Source organism: Mizuhopecten yessoensis, unplaced genomic scaffold (genome assembly GCF_002113885.1).
Source record: "Mizuhopecten yessoensis strain PY_sf001 unplaced genomic scaffold, ASM211388v2 scaffold10635, whole genome shotgun sequence".
Classification (NCBI taxonomy): Eukaryota; Metazoa; Mollusca; class Bivalvia; order Pectinida; family Pectinidae; genus Mizuhopecten; species Mizuhopecten yessoensis.
Window position 1 is genome coordinate 628,807 of NW_018408645.1, and position 18,858 is coordinate 647,664.

Consider the following 18,858-nt stretch of genomic DNA (forward strand, 5'->3'; position numbering starts at 1 on the left):
TCCTCCTAGGTAAGTACCCATTGATGATCCTGTTCATACCTTCATGCCCTCATGCCCTTCCTCCTCCTTGTTAAGTACCCATTGATGATCCTGTCCATGCCGTCATGCCCTTCCGCCTCCTGTTTAAGTATCCAATGTTGGTCAAAATGGGGAAAATGATGTGATTGAATATGACAATAACAAAACAGGTGGAAAGTTTCTGGGTTCAGCTGATCAGGAGGGTCCCTCTGGAAGGGGCGGCTGCTCTGACAACTTTCTGCTGCAGCTCAGAGAAGAGTTTTTCTATGCCTTTTCAAACCTAATGAAGAGCCAATTTGACACCTTAAACCATTCTTTTAGGTCTGTAAACTAAAACATGTAAACATAATGTTACAAATACCAACCTTGAAATGGTGTAGTGCAGAAAGCTAAACAAAGCTTGTATCTGCTGCTAGAACAATTAAATATCTTACCATTCCTGGTCTGACAGGCCCAGAAGTCTGATGTATTTATAACCCAACTAGCTTCACACTCACTTTAAATGCTAATAACATTTCACATTTATTTGACGACATTGATTTGACTGTGTTTATGTAGTAAGTGGTTAGTGTTAATTCAGTGCTGTTAATGTGTTTCCTACAGTCTGATACAATTACAGTACCTAATCAATGCTGGTCACATGTTTTAGGTTCTGTCACTTAATAATGGTCAGGAATGATTCGTCTCAGTTAACAGTTTCATTGCTTACTGTGCCATAATTTGGTCTCCTAATCTTCTGTCCCAAATTATTACTCTTTGCTGCACAATAATGTTTATGAAATGTAAATAAGTGCTAAATATTTTTACACCACTCAGATATTATGTGTGATTTTTCTTAAATAATACAGCAAAGATTAAAGACTCGGGACATATTGTTTCTGTCTAGATTTCTATTTTTATAATTGGAAAAAAAAGCGTTTTAAAATCTTCATTGGCAAGAAAATAAATATGAACTTTAGCTCAACTTTTCATAGCATTATCTGTCATCCATCATTTGTTTCATGTTTTCTACGTCTTGTTTAAATGAACAACCTTGACCCACTTTCAAGGTCACATGTCAAATGTGTTGACAACTTTTCAAACAACATCCCATAAAAATGGATGATGTCTAAAGCAGCGGTAATAAGTCTTGTTAGCTTGCAGTGGTGAGTTAAGGACTACCATATGTGTTCATCTAAGTGACCTTGTTCCACTCTCAAGGTCACATGTGTCAAAAGTATTAAAAGCTTTAAAGAACTACAGTGCCTACAGTGATCTGGAGCAAGTCTATTTGGAATAACAGGAATATACCCATACATTGAATATTGAATCCTTATCGACATTTCTCAATTTCTAATTTAGTTGTTGTTGATTTGAAAATACCATCCAGGCCTATGGGCCTCTTATATAAAAAAATGAACTGGCCTTTTTCATGTAGGCAAATGATGCATTCATAACAATGCAGGGAAGCTTTCTAAAATGGTCTAATGACTCAGGTTAAACTTAATGGTGAGCGTGTAATAGTTACAGATCGGATGTTAACACCTACGATTCAGTAGTGAATACTGGTAAGTGCTTGAAACCTTTTGTGAATTTACAAGCCAATGAATTGCTCATTACAGGCACGGGCATTGGACAGACATAGAATCAGTCGGAGGTGTCAACGATGCGTCGGCAGACTCTATTAGAGAAAGCTGTTTGTCAAGTGTTGTTTCTGTCTGTATCAATTCCAATGTACTTTAACTGTCTGCCATTCCTGCGTTGAGGTGAAAACATGCTAAGTGGGATGTCTGACATCCAATTTGGTCTTGAAATTAAACAAATGTAATAAAAATACTACACCTGTTGTAGCTTATGAACTTGGCACGTCCTTGCCTTTTACCTTTTTTTAATCAAACACCTTCAGACAATGACACTTTTTAAAAGTCTGATCCAATGTATACAAAATTGCATAATTACAGAAGATTGCCTGACTGTGTATTTTTATGGGATGTACCGGTAATTGAATGATCCAATGTATACAAAATTGCATAATTACAGAAGATTGCCTGACTGTGTATTTTTATGGGATGTACCGGTAATTGAATCGTGAAACAATAGAATTAAAGTAATTTAAAGTACAAAGATGTTTACAAAGATGGAGGATTTCTGGTGACACAAAGTCATCTGAAAAATCCCATCAGCTGATCCTCCTTCCTTAGAGTCACATCACTGTCACACTGACAGAGTTAATGAGATTTTTCCTTTTTTGTGAAGGAAAATTCCTTGGATGGCATCTGATATACAGTATTTTACAAGGAATTTCGGCCATTCTGTTCCAGTAGAGATTGTCAACTGTGTCGAGCTGGCAATGAAATAATTAAATTTCCGAATTGAGTAAATTAATCATTTAGGAAGATTCAGAAAAACTACACTTGTAGAAGACATTTAAAAATGAAATCACTTCTTTTATGAGTTTATGAGAAAACTAATTCCCTGCCATGTTCACATGGGTTGGAATAGTGATGCTTTCAGATTTTGTTAATTTACTTTATGGGGGAGAAAGATGGGGAAACACAGTGTCCCCCATGTCCATCTGGTCCTGCTCCATCCCCTTTCAGTATAGATTTGTTCTAGTTACAAAATTATATCTCCCCCCCCCCCCCCCCCCCCGGGGGGGGGGGGGGGGGGGGGGGGGGGGGGGGGGGGGGGGTAGTATACTAGATTCAACTTTTCTTCCTGCCTGTCTGTTTTTGGACATTCAACCCCACAATGTATCTGTCTTCTGTACGTCCATGGATAAAATATTGTCTCGACTACTCCTCCTAAACTGACATGCAGATTTCAGCAAAATTGTATGTGAATGATCAGTACATCATTTAGTTGTGCACCTGATAGTGAAGTTTGGTAATGCTATCTATCTCTAAGGAACTATTGAAAGGATTGTGATGAAGCTTGCATCAATAATCCTTTTGGTCCATATTTGTTCATACTCCAATTTCATTGAGAATATTTTGCAAGAGTTGCTTACATTTAAGCGATAAATACATGGGTCCGAAAGACCAAGGTTAGCTTATGTCATACCGTAGCGTCCGTCGTCTGTATGTCAACAATTTCTTCAAACTACTTCTTCTTCTTAACCACTAATTCAAATTTAACTAAATTTGACTCGAAGCATCCCTAGGTGATGGGGATTCAAAATATTACAAATGGTAGGGTTAACCCCCCAGGGGGCTGAGGGGCGGGGCAAAAAGGGGACAATTTGGCTATATTGCTATAAACGACTTCTTCTGTAGAACTGTGCAATGGATATCAATCATATTTGGTCAGAAGCATTCATGGGAGGCGGAGATTCAAAATTGGACAAATGGTTGGGCTGACCCCCAAGGGGCTGAGGGGCGGGGCCAAAAATGGTTATTTGGCTATATTGCTTTAAGCTACTTCTTCTCTACAACTAGAAAATGGACATCAACCATATTTGACTGGAAGTATCCCTAGGTAGTGGGGATTCAAAATTGTACAAGTGGTAGGGCTGACCCCCCAGGGGGCTGAGGGGCAGGGCAAAAAGGGGTCAATTTGGCTATATTGTGTTAAGGGACTTCTCCTCTGGAACTAAGAGATGGATATCAACCATATTTTTCTGGAAGCATCCCTAGGTAGTGGGGATTAAAAATTGTACAAATAGTGGGGATGACCCCCAAGGGGGCAGAGGTGCGGGCCAAAAGTGGTCAATTTGGCTAAATTGCTATAATGACTTCTTCTGTAGAACAATGCACTGGATATCAATCATATTTGGTCAGAAGCATTCATGAGAGGCAGGGATTCAAAAGTGTACAAATGGTGGGACTGACCCCCCAGGGGGCTGAGGGGCGAGGCCAAAAAGGGTTATTTGGCTATATTGCTTTAAGCGACTTCTTCTGTAGAGCTATGCACTTGATATCAATCATATTTGGTTGGAATCATTCATGGGGCCAAAAAGATTTTATTGTTTGGAAATGTTTGAGATCCCCACCCTATAACCATATATATAATTGCTGAGTATGAAGAGAAGAATGCACATAAGTTTCCAGGATTGCCCAGGGGTCTGGCCCCACCCTTTAGACATAGTCCCTGGGTCATAACTTTGAAACGGTTGAGATCCCCACCCCAAAACTGTATTTACAAATGCTGGGCATAAAGAGACAAATGCAGTCATGATATAAGAATTGACGCCAGGGTCTGCCCCACCATTGGAAACTTAACCTCTGGGTCATAACTTTGAAACGGTTGAGATCACCACCTCAAAACTGTACATAATAATAATAATAATAATATACAACATTTATATAGCGCCCTATATAATTTGTAAAATTACTCTAAAGCGCTTTACAACATATGGATAACAGTAATGGTTATAATTGTGAAAACAGAAAACAAAGGCTTACAATCATTTTTATACATTTAAGCATGCAATGTGCACATAATTGAACAAATAAAAGGGTGGTATTTACATTGCAAAGATTCTAAAATGCAGACGTGAAGAGGTGAGTTTTGATGTCCCTTTTGAACTTGGCCAGGGTATTTGACTTTCTAATAGCAGATGGTAAGCTATTCCACAATGTAGCCGAAACCCTCCCAAAGCATCTGTTTCCGTAGGTCACAGTCCAAATTTTGGGACACACAACAAAGATTCTGACTCTGACCGCAGTGATCGTGACAGCTGATACAGGGTAACAAGCTCCTGTAGGTACTGAGGAGCTGTTCCATTCAGTACCTTGTATGTGTACACCAGAATTCTGTACTGCGACCTGTATCGTACAGGTAACCAGTGCAACAAATAAAGCACAGGTGTTATGTGCTCTCTCTTTCGAGTACGAGTAACTAGCCGTGCTGCAGTGTTCTGGACCCTCTGCAGACGACTAGTTAGTTTGTCAGATAATCCAACCGAGAGGTAACAAGTGAATGCACCAAAATCTTGCATGCATCTGCAGTTAAAAACTGCCGAATACAGCCGATGTTCCTGATCTGGTAGTAACAGGATTTGGCAATAGCGTTCACTTGTTTCTGCATGTTCAGTGAACTATCAAAGTATACCCCTAGCTTTTTAACAGCTGGAACAGTCTTAATAGTTCTGGCACCGACCTTGAGCTGGAGAGCCATTGTTTGCTGACACTTTGGCCCTCTGTGCCTGTTGTTTACACTTGCAATACAGGGGGTGGCTTTCAGAAGAATTTTGATTGTACATAGTTAAGAAGTAAAAAGAACATGCACATGCATGGGTATTAAATTATAATCGGTCATTGTGTGGCCAATGTGGCAGAATTTTAAATAGTTAATCTGTAAAATCAATTATATACAACATGTGAAATATCTTTGAGCAATATTTTAATTAACTCTGAAGTGATGTTGATTGTGTGACCTATATCAATGTTTAGTCCTCCATATATCCTTGTCAGGTATTGGGGTTGATGACATGTTCGTGATCGTGGAGTCCTGGAAAAACTTGACCCCAAAGGAAATGCAGCTGCCCCTGGTGGACCGGATGGCACTTTCTCTCAAGCACGCTGGCGTGTCTATCACTGTGACCTCCATCACTGACGTTGTGGCTTTTGCTATAGGGGCTTCAACGGTACGTTCCTGGACGACATCATGTAAATCATTGGGTTGTGCAGTTCAAATAATGTAAATAGAGGATATTTAATTATTTCACTTTTATGGCAGAATATTAATATTTTCAAGCGAACTCTTTGATGCCAGGTTGTAATGACGTCATGCTTGACAACAAGGCAGAGCGCAATTTTGAATGTGTTACTCAAAGCAATTCTGACGTTTGCTGCTATTATCTGGTGAGATTTCCAAACAAAAATAACATCAATTGTGTAGTTATGTTATTACCATAATGAATGTTTCAATGTCGCTTCATCTGAACTTGAAACTGAAAATCTACGAAGTGAATAGAAAGTACTGTTCTTATTGAACAAAGCTGAAAGTGATATTCACATGTGAAGATATATATTTCGTTTATCTTCACATATCTGATATAAGTTTTTATCAAATAGATAATTCCTTATATTTCACCGATAAAAAATGTGAAACATGTAAATCAGTTTCTTTTGTGCTGGATTTGTTAAAAAGTGTAATATACCTCACGTTAACATTTTGGTATATTTTGTACAGAAAGAATAATCCAGTAGCTATATGTACACTTACTATATATACTGTACTGTATGATTTTTCAGGTGATTCCAGGCCTCAGTGGCTTCTGTATCTATGCAGCCCTGGGGATACTGGGTCTTTACGGTCTCCAGGCAACCTTCTTTGTGGCCTGTCTGACGTTGGATCAGCGTAAGGTGGAGGCCTCGCGTGATGGTTGTATACCCTGCTACATACACAAAAACTATACCCCAAATTCCTTCAGCCAATGGAATATAATGAGTACAATCTTTGAAAAATACATTGGACCCACTTTGATGAAGTTTCCTGTCAAAGTAAGTCTATTATCATTTAAACATAAGCATTTCTGGAGATTTAACTTCCTTATGTGGCATTGTGACCTAATTTTGTTGGTCTATCTATCCATCAACATTTTATTGATTTTTTTTTGAATATTTTTTTTGAGGTCAAGATTACTCCTCATTTGTTCCTGTAGTCTAGCTGTTAACTTGATTGCTTCTATACTGTATGTATCTCAATCTGATTGGCTGAGGATATTTGCACAGATGATATCTATATATATGAAAACAAACCTGATTTTTTTATCTTTCTAAATGTGATAAGTTTGGACTTCAATTATTACAGCATCTGTCTCTTTACAAAACATTCAATTGATGGTAGATATTACAGTACAAAAGATATCTGAGCCTTTTCCAGATACCACGTCTACTAGTCACTTATATCCATGCCTTTTTTCAGGTGCTGGTTCTACTAGTCACGTTCGCTCTACTTGGAGTCAATATCTGGGGGTTTTACCAGCTACGGCAGGACTTCAGCCTAACAATGTACATCCCGTCCGATTCCTACGCTCATAAATACGCCATGGCCAGGGAGGAGTATTTCCCGTCTGACGGGCTTGACACCGCTGTCTACTGCAGTAAGTAAATGCATGGGAGTTTATGCCACACCCAATATCCATACAAACAAATACGTCGTTGCAGTTTATACATTGCAATGACATCACAATGTGTACAGTGTCTGATGGTCATCTGTACCAGCTGACATGCTGACTGTAATTTGTGTTCATCAGCACTTGTGTTGTGTTGTGTTATGTTCAACTTGATATGACAATGTCAACTATTATCAATCAATATCAAACATTGATATAGTTTAGCAATATCGCTCAAAACGCAACAAGTTTGCCACTAGACTTCTACTTTCTCTTTTGTCGCTGCAGTGATCACAGCCACAATGGACTGTCCTGGTGAGGATATGAGGACGGTATATTTCTAGAGTAAACATTTACTATTTTAGCTGGAATGGCAAGAGACATAACGAAAATACAATAGACTTTTGACCCTGGAATAGCAGCTTACAAGGAAAAGAAATAATTACGTTCTATGAGATTCATATACCAATATTTGTATCATTCTCTTTGAGGCCTGCCAACGTTTAAAGCATTGAAGAGTTCCAATATTGACAGATGAGCTATGACGCTTGGTCCATAAACTGGCCCAGTGCACCCCATTATGCAAAATCAACATGTATAAGATATATGAATTTAACTATTGTTTTGTGTCTGATGAATATGTGAATATGCTTTTAAAAACTTTTCAAATTTTGTAAAACATACAATATGATGTCCAAAAATTGCTGGAAAAAACAATAAACATTCTCTGTTTATGTTTTTACCAATGAAATATTAGGTTTATAATGAAATTGTTTGGATTTTTATATTCTTTTTTATTTTATTTTTTCACAGTAAACTGACTTATTTGAGAGCATTGGTGATTTGCTTTAATGTTGACTCACATGTTTACCTATTTGAAATTTATGAAAAGAATAGGCCTTGTTTCTAGATGAAAACCAGATATATATTATATATAGAGTAGATAATAAATAAACAAGTCCTTGCAAAGGAAAATATAGAATAAAATAATAAATGTGTAAGATCTAAAAATAAAGATGTAAAATAATAAGTATGTTTTATCATTTATATACACATGTAAATACACAAAAAAAGAGAACAATTTCATATTTTTATACACCCGTCAAATTTGACGGGAGTATTATATATAGTATGGCGTTGTCTGTCCGTCCGTAGGGCCAGCCGGTCGGCGTAAACTTTTGTTTGTACGGCAATCTCCACCTACATTTTTCGACCGATCTCTTTGAAACTTGGTATACATTATAATCATGATATGAAGTTGTGTCTCCCTTAACAGAATTTTGAATCGACAATTTTTGCAAAAGTTATTGCCCTTTGTTCATTTCAGTATTTGATTTTTGTCCGGCATTTTTGCTCCTACATTTTTAAACGGATCTCTTTGAAACTTAGTAGGCTAAATAATCATGATATGTTGTTGTGTTTCCTGGAAATGAATTTTGATTCGACAATTTTTCCAAAAGTTATTGCCCTTTGTTTTTTTAAGTATTTGATTTTTGTCCGGAGATTTTCTCCTACATTTTTATAGCATGTCAGCTAACCAATCTTTGAATGATGCAGATCTTATTTCAATGTAAGAAAGTATATAACACTATATGGCATTCGACGGGCGTATATTGTTCCCCCCCGCGGTACTCTTGTTCTAATATTCAAGTATTGTATTCACACCATGCTATGTAATATAACTTAAGCACTGATTAAGAAACACTAGGAATTCCCTCCTCTGAATCTGATTTATAATGGGACCTGATAATATATTTGATTTGTAGAAGACTTTGAGTACCACAAGAGTCGGGATTTGATGGAGAAGATGTACCACAATATAGTTGAAGATCCATACATCATCAATGGTTCTGTTGTGTTCTGGTTCTCCGCCTTTAATGACTGGTTTGACACGGTGAAGGATGAACCGTCCGTGGCCCCTGCCATTTATGGAGGTATAGTTTTTGTGACTTTGACTAAAGGGAATGGGACCTTCGAATGGGTGGGATATCGACCTTTATTGAAAGGGACAGGTCTTTGAATTGAAGGGATTGTACCCTAATCTAAAGAGTTGCACTTTATTATGAAGGGTTGCAGGAATGGGACATTCATTAAAATCGGTCAGATTTTCATATTAACTTATTGTACCCAAATCTGTTGTGCAGCTTTTTGATGTGAAGTAGAGAACCTTTATATAAAAGGGATTCTGATAGGAAGTTTGTGACCCTGATATAAGGGGAGGTAATGCTGATTGGTGTAACTGGAAACCTTGAAGGGCAGGATTTTGATTTAATTGAGCAGAACTGAGATCTAGGAAATTGGAAGGCTGATCAGAGGGGTAAATTAGGGGTAGGAACTCTGATAGAATTGAGAAGAGCTCTTATCTGAGGAAGTGAGACGCCAGAACTGTCATTAAAAGGGTGATTAACTCATGTCTCTGAGGAAGTGTGTGTTGGGGTGGGGGGAGATATGTGATCCCCTTGGGGGCCATAACCCTATAACTATGATTAGAGGTTCTCTTAGTAAAATTGCTGTGATTATGATCAAATGGATGTTGGATTTAAGATCGTAAGTAATAATAGATATGGTTTGTCCACAGATGTACCGTATCCATACTCCAAGGCTTGGTTTGCATTACTGCTACACCGTTTTGTCTACCAGACCCCACAGGGCCAGGCCTACCAACAGTTCATTAAGTTTGAGTTTGCATCATCGACTGGCAACCCAATTATCTTGGTAAGTCCCTCTGTATATCCCTGTCTTTTATCCTGTCTTCATCAAGCTGTGTCAGGTGTCTAGAGAGTCATTACTTTACACCTATAGTTGATGAGCAGGGGATTGGAAATAAGCTTTCTATGGCTTTGATGGGCTATCCCAGGGTAAGGCAAAATACAGAAATTATATAAATCAACTTTGTAAATAACCTACTTAAATGAAAATGTTTTGTTGTGCATGCCCTTTCCTGAATAAATCTTATTATTATTATTACTATTAAGCCTGTTCTCCATATATTTCAGGATTTTTTTAAGGGGTTGGGTTTTGGGTGTGAAAAATTAATAGCTATCATATGTCATTTTAGGCAGGTTTCTGAAACCTGATATGATCTAGCATGGCATGAATTGAGAATTTCTTTTGGTAAAACTCACTTCTCTTTAGAATACATGTACACATTTGTGCTATAGTATTTAGATGGTGAAGAGTATTATCTCTCTTCAATGCACACCAAGTATGAAAATGAAGAAAAAAATTGAAGGGAGACAACTGGATATCCAATTTCACAATTAATTTTCCATTAAAATATTGATTTTGTCAACTGGAAATTCAGAGATCTTGTAATTTTATATAAACTCATGCATTTAGATGTTGACATGATTGTTTCAGGGAACATATTTTACACTGCGACACACCTATCAACCTGACTCTAAGTCTGAGATCATCGCCATGGAGAGTCTAAGACATGTTGTAGATAATTTGGGGCTCCCTGGAGGGGGATGCTTCGCCTACACCGATGTTTACCTTACATATGAAACAAATAAGGTATGAATTGTTATTCAACATTTTGATACAGAATGTTGGAAAAGCTCTGTTTTAAAATCAGATTTAAGAAAAAAAAATGAAGAATTGCTAGATTATTGTTTCCATTGTCTAAGGAATAAAGATGTTGCATATCAAGTCACATTTCACTTTGTTCGTCATTCAATTTGAACATCAGTCCTCATGTAACAATACAAGGGAGGTAACAATCAGTCCTCATGTAACAATACAAGGGAGGTAACAGCCGTCAAACAATGGAACAATTTTAGTAATATATATATATTTATGATTGCATCTAAACATAGGTTTTTCAAGTTTTAAACCTTTAAGAAAGGCTAATGCAGTCAAGACAGTGGCAGAACTGCCAATGTGCAGCATAGGTATTTGCCTACAAATAAATCTCTTAGTAAAACAGTTTCTGTTTTTGGCCCCCCCCTTCAGATGGTGGGCTATTCAAATTACCTGTCGTCTCTGGTCCTTGGTCTGTGGTCTGTCTGTTGTCTGTTTTTAAACAATTCTTGTTATCGCTATTCCTCAAAAGGTGCTTGACAGATATTACTCAAAATTTGTATCAAGGTTCCCCTTGGTCCATAATTGTGTGTGTATTATTTTGAGACTGATTAAAAAAAAGCAAGATGGCCACAGGCAACATCTTGGATTTTGACATTTCAAGAATATTATCACTATTTCCCAGGAAGTACTTTATAGATATTTCTCATTTTGCAATGATTGGTTCTATTTCTTTCACATTATGTACTGTACCTCAAGGTGCTTTTACTATTAACATGCCTCGATCAAACAGATAAGAAAAAAAGAAGAGAAAAGATGAAACTGATAGAACTAATGAAGATGGTACGATGATGGGCGCCAAGATCCTTCTAGGATGTCCTGTTTTTAGCTCACCTGGCACGAAATGCCAAGTGAGCTTATGCCGTGGCGCGGCGTCCGTCCTCCGTCCGGCGTCCTGCGTCAATTTTTAACTTTAAACGACTTCTTCTTAATAACCGTAAGGCCTAGGGTGATGATATTTGGCCAGAAGCAAACTGGGATGGTGGGCTACAAAGTTAAAATTAAAGACCTTCACCCATTTTCAAGATCACTGGGGTCAAATATGTTAAAAACTTTAAACATCTTCTTCTCAATAACCAAAATGCCCAGGGTGATGATATTTAGTCAGTAGCATGCTGAGATGAAGGGCTACAAAGTTTGTTCAAATGAATGACATTCACCCATATTCAAGGTCACAGGGGTCAAATATGTTAAAAACTTTAAACAACTTCTTCTCAATAACCAAAATGCCCAGGGTGATGATATTTAGTCAGTAGAATACTAGGATCAAGGGCTACCAAGTTTGTTTAAATGGAAAACCTTGAATCATATTCAAGGTCACAATGAGCAAATATGTTCAAAAAATATTTAAACAACTTGTTATGAATAACCAAAAGACTCAGGATGTTGATATTTAGTCAGTAGCATGCTTATATCAAGGACTACTATGTTTGTTAAAGTGAATGACTTTGACTTATATTCAAGGTCACAGGGGTCAAATTTGTTTAAAATCTTTAAACGACCTCTTTTGAATAACCATGGGTCCCAGGATGTTGATACTTTGCAAGTTGCATCCTGAGATGAAAGGCTATAAAATTTGTTCAACATATTGACTTTGTTCGACTTTCAATCACAGGGGTGAAATGTTTAAAAAAAAAATAACAGGTTCTTTTGAATTAATTTTAATCATAAATACTGATATTTTGCCTGTAGCTTTATTTTAGATCACTTTTAAGGTTACAAGTATGAGATTTATACCAGGTGAGCGATGCAGGCCCATTGGGCCTCTTGTTTATTGTTTAATCATTGTCTTCACGCTAATTTCATATATGTAAAAATGTGTTGCTAAATTATTATTTCTCATATCTCAGACTATCATCCCAGCATTCAGTTTCTTTTAAGTAAGCCTAAGTCAATTCTAATAGGGAACCGTTGACACTTTCTGTAAACGAGAAGTGTAGGGGGGGGGGGGGGGGGGGGGGNCCCCTACCATGACTCTGTCCCGGACATACTGGAGGCCTCGGCAGTCCCCAGATGGCTTGCCTACACATGAATTAACCAAGCTACGCCACAGTCAGATGTGTAGTTAGTAATGTTTATGAATGTCTTCAAAGTCAGATAATTTTAAATTTAAATCTTAATTGTAATGTATTGTTGACCTTACTGAAATTGTATATGTTTTCAGATACTTCAACGGGAGCTGTACCGGAACCTCCTTCTGGCTGTGATCTGTGTGTTCATTGTCACCCTTCTATTGATAGCAAACTTCCGCACCAGTCTCATCGTATTCACATGTGTCATTTTCACCCTGGTAAGGCTCAGAGGTCATGTAAATGGGGGCAAAAGTCATTTGCATAATGTGTAAAAAAAAAAAAAAAATCAAACTGGAAAACATTAGAAATACATACGTGTGATCCAGTCTCTTTGATTATTTGCCCATCCTAATCCTTCTGAATGGCGAGACAAATTTCATTTGGAATTCATAAACCTGATCAGTAAATTTATTGTATATGACTACCTTGTAGGTTGATGTAGCTGGTACACTTCACTTCTGGGGTGTTACCATAGATACAGCAAGCAGCATCCTGCTGACCCTGTCAGTGGGCCTGGCGGTTGATTACTCCGCCCATATTGGTCACATGTTCATGACAGTCCAGGGAACCAGACCAGGTATTTATAAAGACAAGAGTCCACAAATTACAATCAGGGCCTACAGCACTTTCTGTACACCAGAACATATCTCAGGAATAGCTCAACTGTTGCCATATTTGTTATCTCATTACCATAGCAGGGCCTACATTGCAAAGGCTTACTTTTGTAAACAAAGATGGCTGCCTCCAAGAGTGAGCATGTTGATATCACACCTCTGTGAGAAAGGGATGGTTCAGTGTTAATTATCAGCTTATATGATAGTAGTGTGTTTATTCAAATGATATACTCTATTTATCTTATATTCTGTATAACCATTATACAGACAGCATTTATTAATGTAATGAAGTCACTATGAGACTGTTGATCATCATTACAAGTCATCAGGGCTTTAAATTCTCTTTAAGTTCATGGCCTTCATATAAATGCCTGAGTGTTTCAAGCTGTTTCTCTTTTATGTTTGAATTGAATTCACAGCTATTGTGGTGCACTGTCGACTAACTCTTTGATCCTTACACCAGAATGCCTCTTTGGACAGAATTTGTCTGTATTGCTCTGCTTTTTACTCTGGAGTTATTTTCTCATTTATGGAAGGTGCTCGCGATTCCTAATTGCAAATATAGATAGTTCAATGGGGAGATAACTGACCAGGTTCTATTTGGAGGTAACTGGCCAAATTCTATGGGGAGGTAACTGACCAGGTTCTATTGGGAAGACAACTGGCCAGGTTCTTTGGAGAGGTAACTGGTGAGGATCAATGGGGCGATAACTGGTGAGGATCAATGGGGAGGTAACTGGTCAGGATCTTTATGGAGATAACTTGTTAGGATCAATGGGGACGTAACTGGTCAGGATCTATGGGGAGATAACTGGTGAGGATCTATGGGGAGGTAACTGGTCACGATCTATGGGGAGATAACTGGTGAGGAGCAATGGGGAGGCAACTGGTCAGGATCTTTGGGGCGATAACTGGTGAGGATCAAGGGGGAGGTAACTGGTCAGGATCAATGGGGAGGAAACTGGTCAGGATCTTTGGGGAGATAACTGGTCAGGATCTATGGGGAGATAACTGGTGAGGATCAATGGGGAGGTAACAGGTCAGGATCTATGGGGAGGTAACTGGTCAGGATCTATGGGGAGATAACTGGTGAGGATCAATGGGGAGGTAACTGGTCAGGATCTTTAGGGAGATAACTTGTTAGGATCAATGGGGAGGTAACTGGTCAGGATCTTTGGGGAGATAAATGGTGATGATCTTTGGGGCGATAAATGGTCAGGATCTTTAGGGAGGTAACTGGTCAGGATCTTTAGGGAGATAACTGGTCAGGATCAATGGGGAGGTAACTGGTCAGGATCTTTGGGGAGATAACTGGTGAGGATCAATGGGGAGGTAACTGGTGAGGATCAATGGGGAGATAACTGGTCAGAATCTTTGGGGAGGTAACTGGTCAGGATCTTTGGGGAGGTAACTGGTCGGGATCTTTGGGGAGATAACTGCTGAGGATCAATGGGGAGGTAACTGGTGAGGATCAATGGGGAGGTAACTGGTCAGGATCTATGGGGAGGTAACTGGTGAGGATCAATGGGGAGGTAACTGGTCAGAATTTTTGGGGAGATAACTGGTCAGGATCTTTGGGGAGGTAACTGGTCAGGATCTATGGGGAGGTAACTGGTGGGGATCAATTGGGAGGTAACTGACCAGGTTCAATTGGGAGGTAACTGGCCAGATTCTATGAGGAGGTAACTGTTCAGGATTTATGGGGAGGTAACTGGTCAGGATCTATGGGAAGACAACTGATGAGGTTCTATTGGAGAGATAACTGGCGAGGATCAATGGGGCAATAACTGGCCAGATTCTATGAGGAGGTAACAGGTCAGGATCTATGGGGAGATAACCGGTCAGGATCTATGGGGAGAAAACTGGCCAGGTTCTTTTGGGAAGTAACTGGGAAGGTTCTATGGGAAGGTAACTTGCAATGTTTTCTATTTGGAGGTAACTGTTCAATGGGGAAATAATGGACGAGGTTCTGTTGGGAGATAAATGGAAAGATTCATTTGGGAGACAACTAGATAAAGCTGTAGTTGGTCTTGTGTGCAATGGTGGCAGTGATAAGTATCAGTAGTTGTGATATTATCTGTAGTTGTTGAACAGTGACATTATTTATAGTTGGTTCTGTGTATAGGTCTGTACATTATCTCGATTGTCGTTACAGAGCGAGTGGTGTCCACACTGAAGAAGATTGGCCCGGCTGTGTTTAGTGGTGGCTTCAGTACATTCCTGGCCTTCTTACTGCTGTGTAACAGCTACAGTTATGGCTTCTCACTGTTTTTCAGGGTAAGTTCTCACCTGACCTCCTTTAAATGTCATAAAGATTCAAACTTTTTCCAAACTTTTACATGACATTTTACAAAAATACAATGCTTCAAGTTATCTTTTGTGATGTTTTGATGCTCAAATACAAACATCCCTTTGTGGGCCTCCATTTACTCTTCCTCATTACCTCACAGAAATTTACCAGTACAGTGGCTTTTATGCTTTGTCTTCAACATCACAACTGTTTAGGCTTGGGTAGTTAGATGTTGTCATTACATATACAAGTGTAGCGGAACTGGACTGGGTCGATCCTCTGCGACCAGGTAACAATTGGTATGGCGTCCGTCTTGAGTTAGAGTGTCCCGGATTTGAACCCCTGTCTGGCCGTACATTTTTCCGCCCTGGTTACACAAGCATACAATGATGTTAAATCTAACACAGCTGTTATCATTTAACTGAGACAAATCAATTGTGCTTCCACACTCAGTATGTTGTCAAAATCTCCTTGGATGGAAGATGATGGTATATCAGGGTTAGAATATTTGCTGAAATTATTTACCCTTTTGTTTGCAGCTGTGGTATTTGGGCTTTTCCATGCACTTATCTACCTCCCCACATTTGTTTGTTGAAGATATTTTTTAAAGTTGTGTTATTTGGGCTGTTCCAGGCTCTAATAAACCTCCCATATTTGTTCGGTTGTAGGTGTTTTTTACAGTTGTGTTATTTGGGCTGTTCCATGGACTTATCTACCTCCCTGTTGTCCTGAGCTGGATTGGGCCAGAACCATACGACACACATGTGATGACAGAAGACAGGACAAATATTTACATCCCAGAGTGTAAATGTGAAAGTCAAGGGGAGATCAATCACTTTGAACCATCAACACAGGTGAGTTACCTCCCCTACAGTGTTGGCATTGAAGATTTCATTCATAACTTTGATATCCTGTTTTATTTTTTATTTTTAAACTGTTATAAAAAGGTTGCTTTAAAGTATTGTTGTTAACACTGATTTTTTTTTTTAAATTAAGTTATAGCAACTTGGGAATTTTCAAGATTTTTTTTGTAAATTTAATGTTGAAACTTGATTCTATATGAATACAGATGCAACTATTATTTCTGATTTTTAAAAACAGATGTGAAAGAAAATTATTTGAAAATTATTTGCTATATGATGAAATAATTATTTGTGTTTCTATGGATATCTAGATGTTGATTCATGACAAGGATACAAGGTTTGTGTGTGTGGTGGACCTTTGTGAATGATTTAATATTGACTGACTGGTGATTTGTTGGATTGGTCTAATGTTAAGTGGGTTGCTATGGATATAATGACCGCATGACCTTGTGGTTTTCTTTCCAAGAATGAATTTCATTGGCTGTTGTGTTTTTCATACAATGAATTTCATTGGCTGTGGTGTTTTTCATACAATGAATTTCATTGGCTGTGGTGTTTTTCATAAAACAAATTTCATTGGCTGTGGTTCTTGGTGGAAGCATCTAAAGGAATAGTTGTTTTTCTTAAGATAATAAGTATAAAAAATAATTTATGTGTACACAGCATTCAGAGAAAAAACAATACAATTTTATATAAGATTGCTTAAAAGAGGAGCAGGAAAATGAAGCCTTAGGAATAATCATGTTGAATTATTCACCTCAGATTTAAGTTCTTTATGAAAGTGCGACATCAGTTGCATTGGGAGAAGGTGTTTTTTTCAGTCCATGTGTTTCTTAAATTCTTTATTTAAAAAAAATGTGTTGGCTGTTGTCTGAATTAAACAGATTCAAAGAAAATGGACAGAAAAATAGACATTTTATGTTGTACATTTGTTTTTTTCAAAGCCAACATTCATTTTTATGTTTTTTTCATAACTCAACAGGAAGGAATATGAGATCAATATTGTAAACACTTTATATGGTGTAGGGAGGATTGTATATCGACCTGTTCTATATACAATCAAACCTTGATAATCCAGACAATACTGTCTTCTGGACCTTAATTCAATCTTTTATCTGTTGCCAATAAAACTTAACAGAACCTGAAAACAAATTTTAGGATTAAATATTTTGACTTCGTTTTGGAAAATCAGGGTCCAGACTTGCGTTTTCAAATTTGCAAAGTGCAGAGTAATAAGGTTTGATTTTATAAAAAGACTTTGGTTTATGATAGTGTTGGGTATACAGTCTGTATTGGGTTGTGATAGTGTTGGGTATACAGTCTGTATTGGGTTGTGATAGTGTTGGGTATACAGTCTGTATTGGGTTGTGATAGTGTTGGGTATACAGTCTGTATTGGGTTGCATGTCTCACTAATGGTTAGTGGATGGAAAGGCTGGTGTGATGCAAACTTTGTATTTTACTCACAGAGACCAACTTTCGGGTAAGTAGTCCCGCACAACCATCACTCGGACTCATTTATTGACCCGGACACACTTGTTTGAAGCAATGTTAATTTGTTGGGCCATTAAATTAAAATTTTCATTTTATTTTCTTCTGAAATTGCAATTTTGTCTTTAGATGATCATTTAAACGATTTCTCCAATTATGAGTTTTAGATGAAAATTTTATTTTAACACTCCATTAAACCAACTTTGCTTCAGACAATTGTTCCAGGCTCTTCATCATCTTACTGACATTTGCTTGCATTGACTGATATTTTGTTTCTATTTTACTGATCAATTTTCTTACCATTTCGATTCTTTATTTGCATTTGAACGTTTTTGCTCAAACTTACCTTTTGACCTTTACTGACCTTTAGTTTGCATTTTACTTCTCACAGTCATTTTCTTGCTGTTTCATGTTTGCATTTAATTATTTTTCTTAATAAAAAATCTTTCGTCTGGCCATTATTACCTGTATTCCATTAGAAATACACAGTACTGCTTTTTCTGTCTTTTTGTTTGTTTGCAGTTTACTGCATGCTTTGGTGTTTTCCATTTTCTTACCAATTTTTAGCTCACCTGGCACGAAGTGCCAAGTGAGCTTATGGCGTGGTGCGGCGTCCGTCGTCCGTCCGTCCGTCCATCCGGCGTCCGTCCGGCGTCAATATTTTACTTTAAACGACTTCTTCTTAATAACCGAAAGGCCTAGGGTGATGATATTTGGCCAGAAGCAAACTGGGATGAAGGGCTACCAAGTTTGTTCAAATAAATGACCTTCATCTATTTTCAAGGTCACAGGGGTCAAATATGTTAAAAACTTTAAAAAACTTCTTCTCAATAACCAAACTGCCCAGGGAGATGATATTTGGTCAGTAGCATGCTAGGGTGAAGGGCTAC

General features: G+C 38.0%; 1 protein-coding gene across 2 annotated transcripts in view; it reads left to right on the forward strand.

Moving 5' to 3' along the window:
* Nucleotides 1–18,858, forward strand: part of LOC110461530 (patched domain-containing protein 3-like) — an 86,159-nt gene that overhangs the window by 52,682 nt on the left and 14,619 nt on the right. The window contains exons 8-18 of one of the 2 annotated variants that reach the window (XM_021515029.1): nucleotides 5,412–5,584; nucleotides 6,195–6,443; nucleotides 6,868–7,045; nucleotides 8,824–8,991; nucleotides 9,636–9,772; nucleotides 10,418–10,573; nucleotides 12,804–12,929; nucleotides 13,144–13,288; nucleotides 15,481–15,602; nucleotides 16,284–16,469; nucleotides 17,947–17,960. In XM_021515029.1, the coding sequence (XP_021370704.1) occupies nucleotides 5,412–5,584; nucleotides 6,195–6,443; nucleotides 6,868–7,045; nucleotides 8,824–8,991; nucleotides 9,636–9,772; nucleotides 10,418–10,573; nucleotides 12,804–12,929; nucleotides 13,144–13,288; nucleotides 15,481–15,602; nucleotides 16,284–16,469; nucleotides 17,947–17,960 (1,654 nt within the window). Of the gene's footprint in view, nucleotides 1–5,411; nucleotides 5,585–6,194; nucleotides 6,444–6,867; nucleotides 7,046–8,823; nucleotides 8,992–9,635; nucleotides 9,773–10,417; nucleotides 10,574–12,803; nucleotides 12,930–13,143; nucleotides 13,289–15,480; nucleotides 15,603–16,283; nucleotides 16,470–16,789; nucleotides 16,816–17,946; nucleotides 17,961–18,858 lie in introns of both variants that reach the window. The other variant, XM_021515031.1, reaches the window with a different exon arrangement.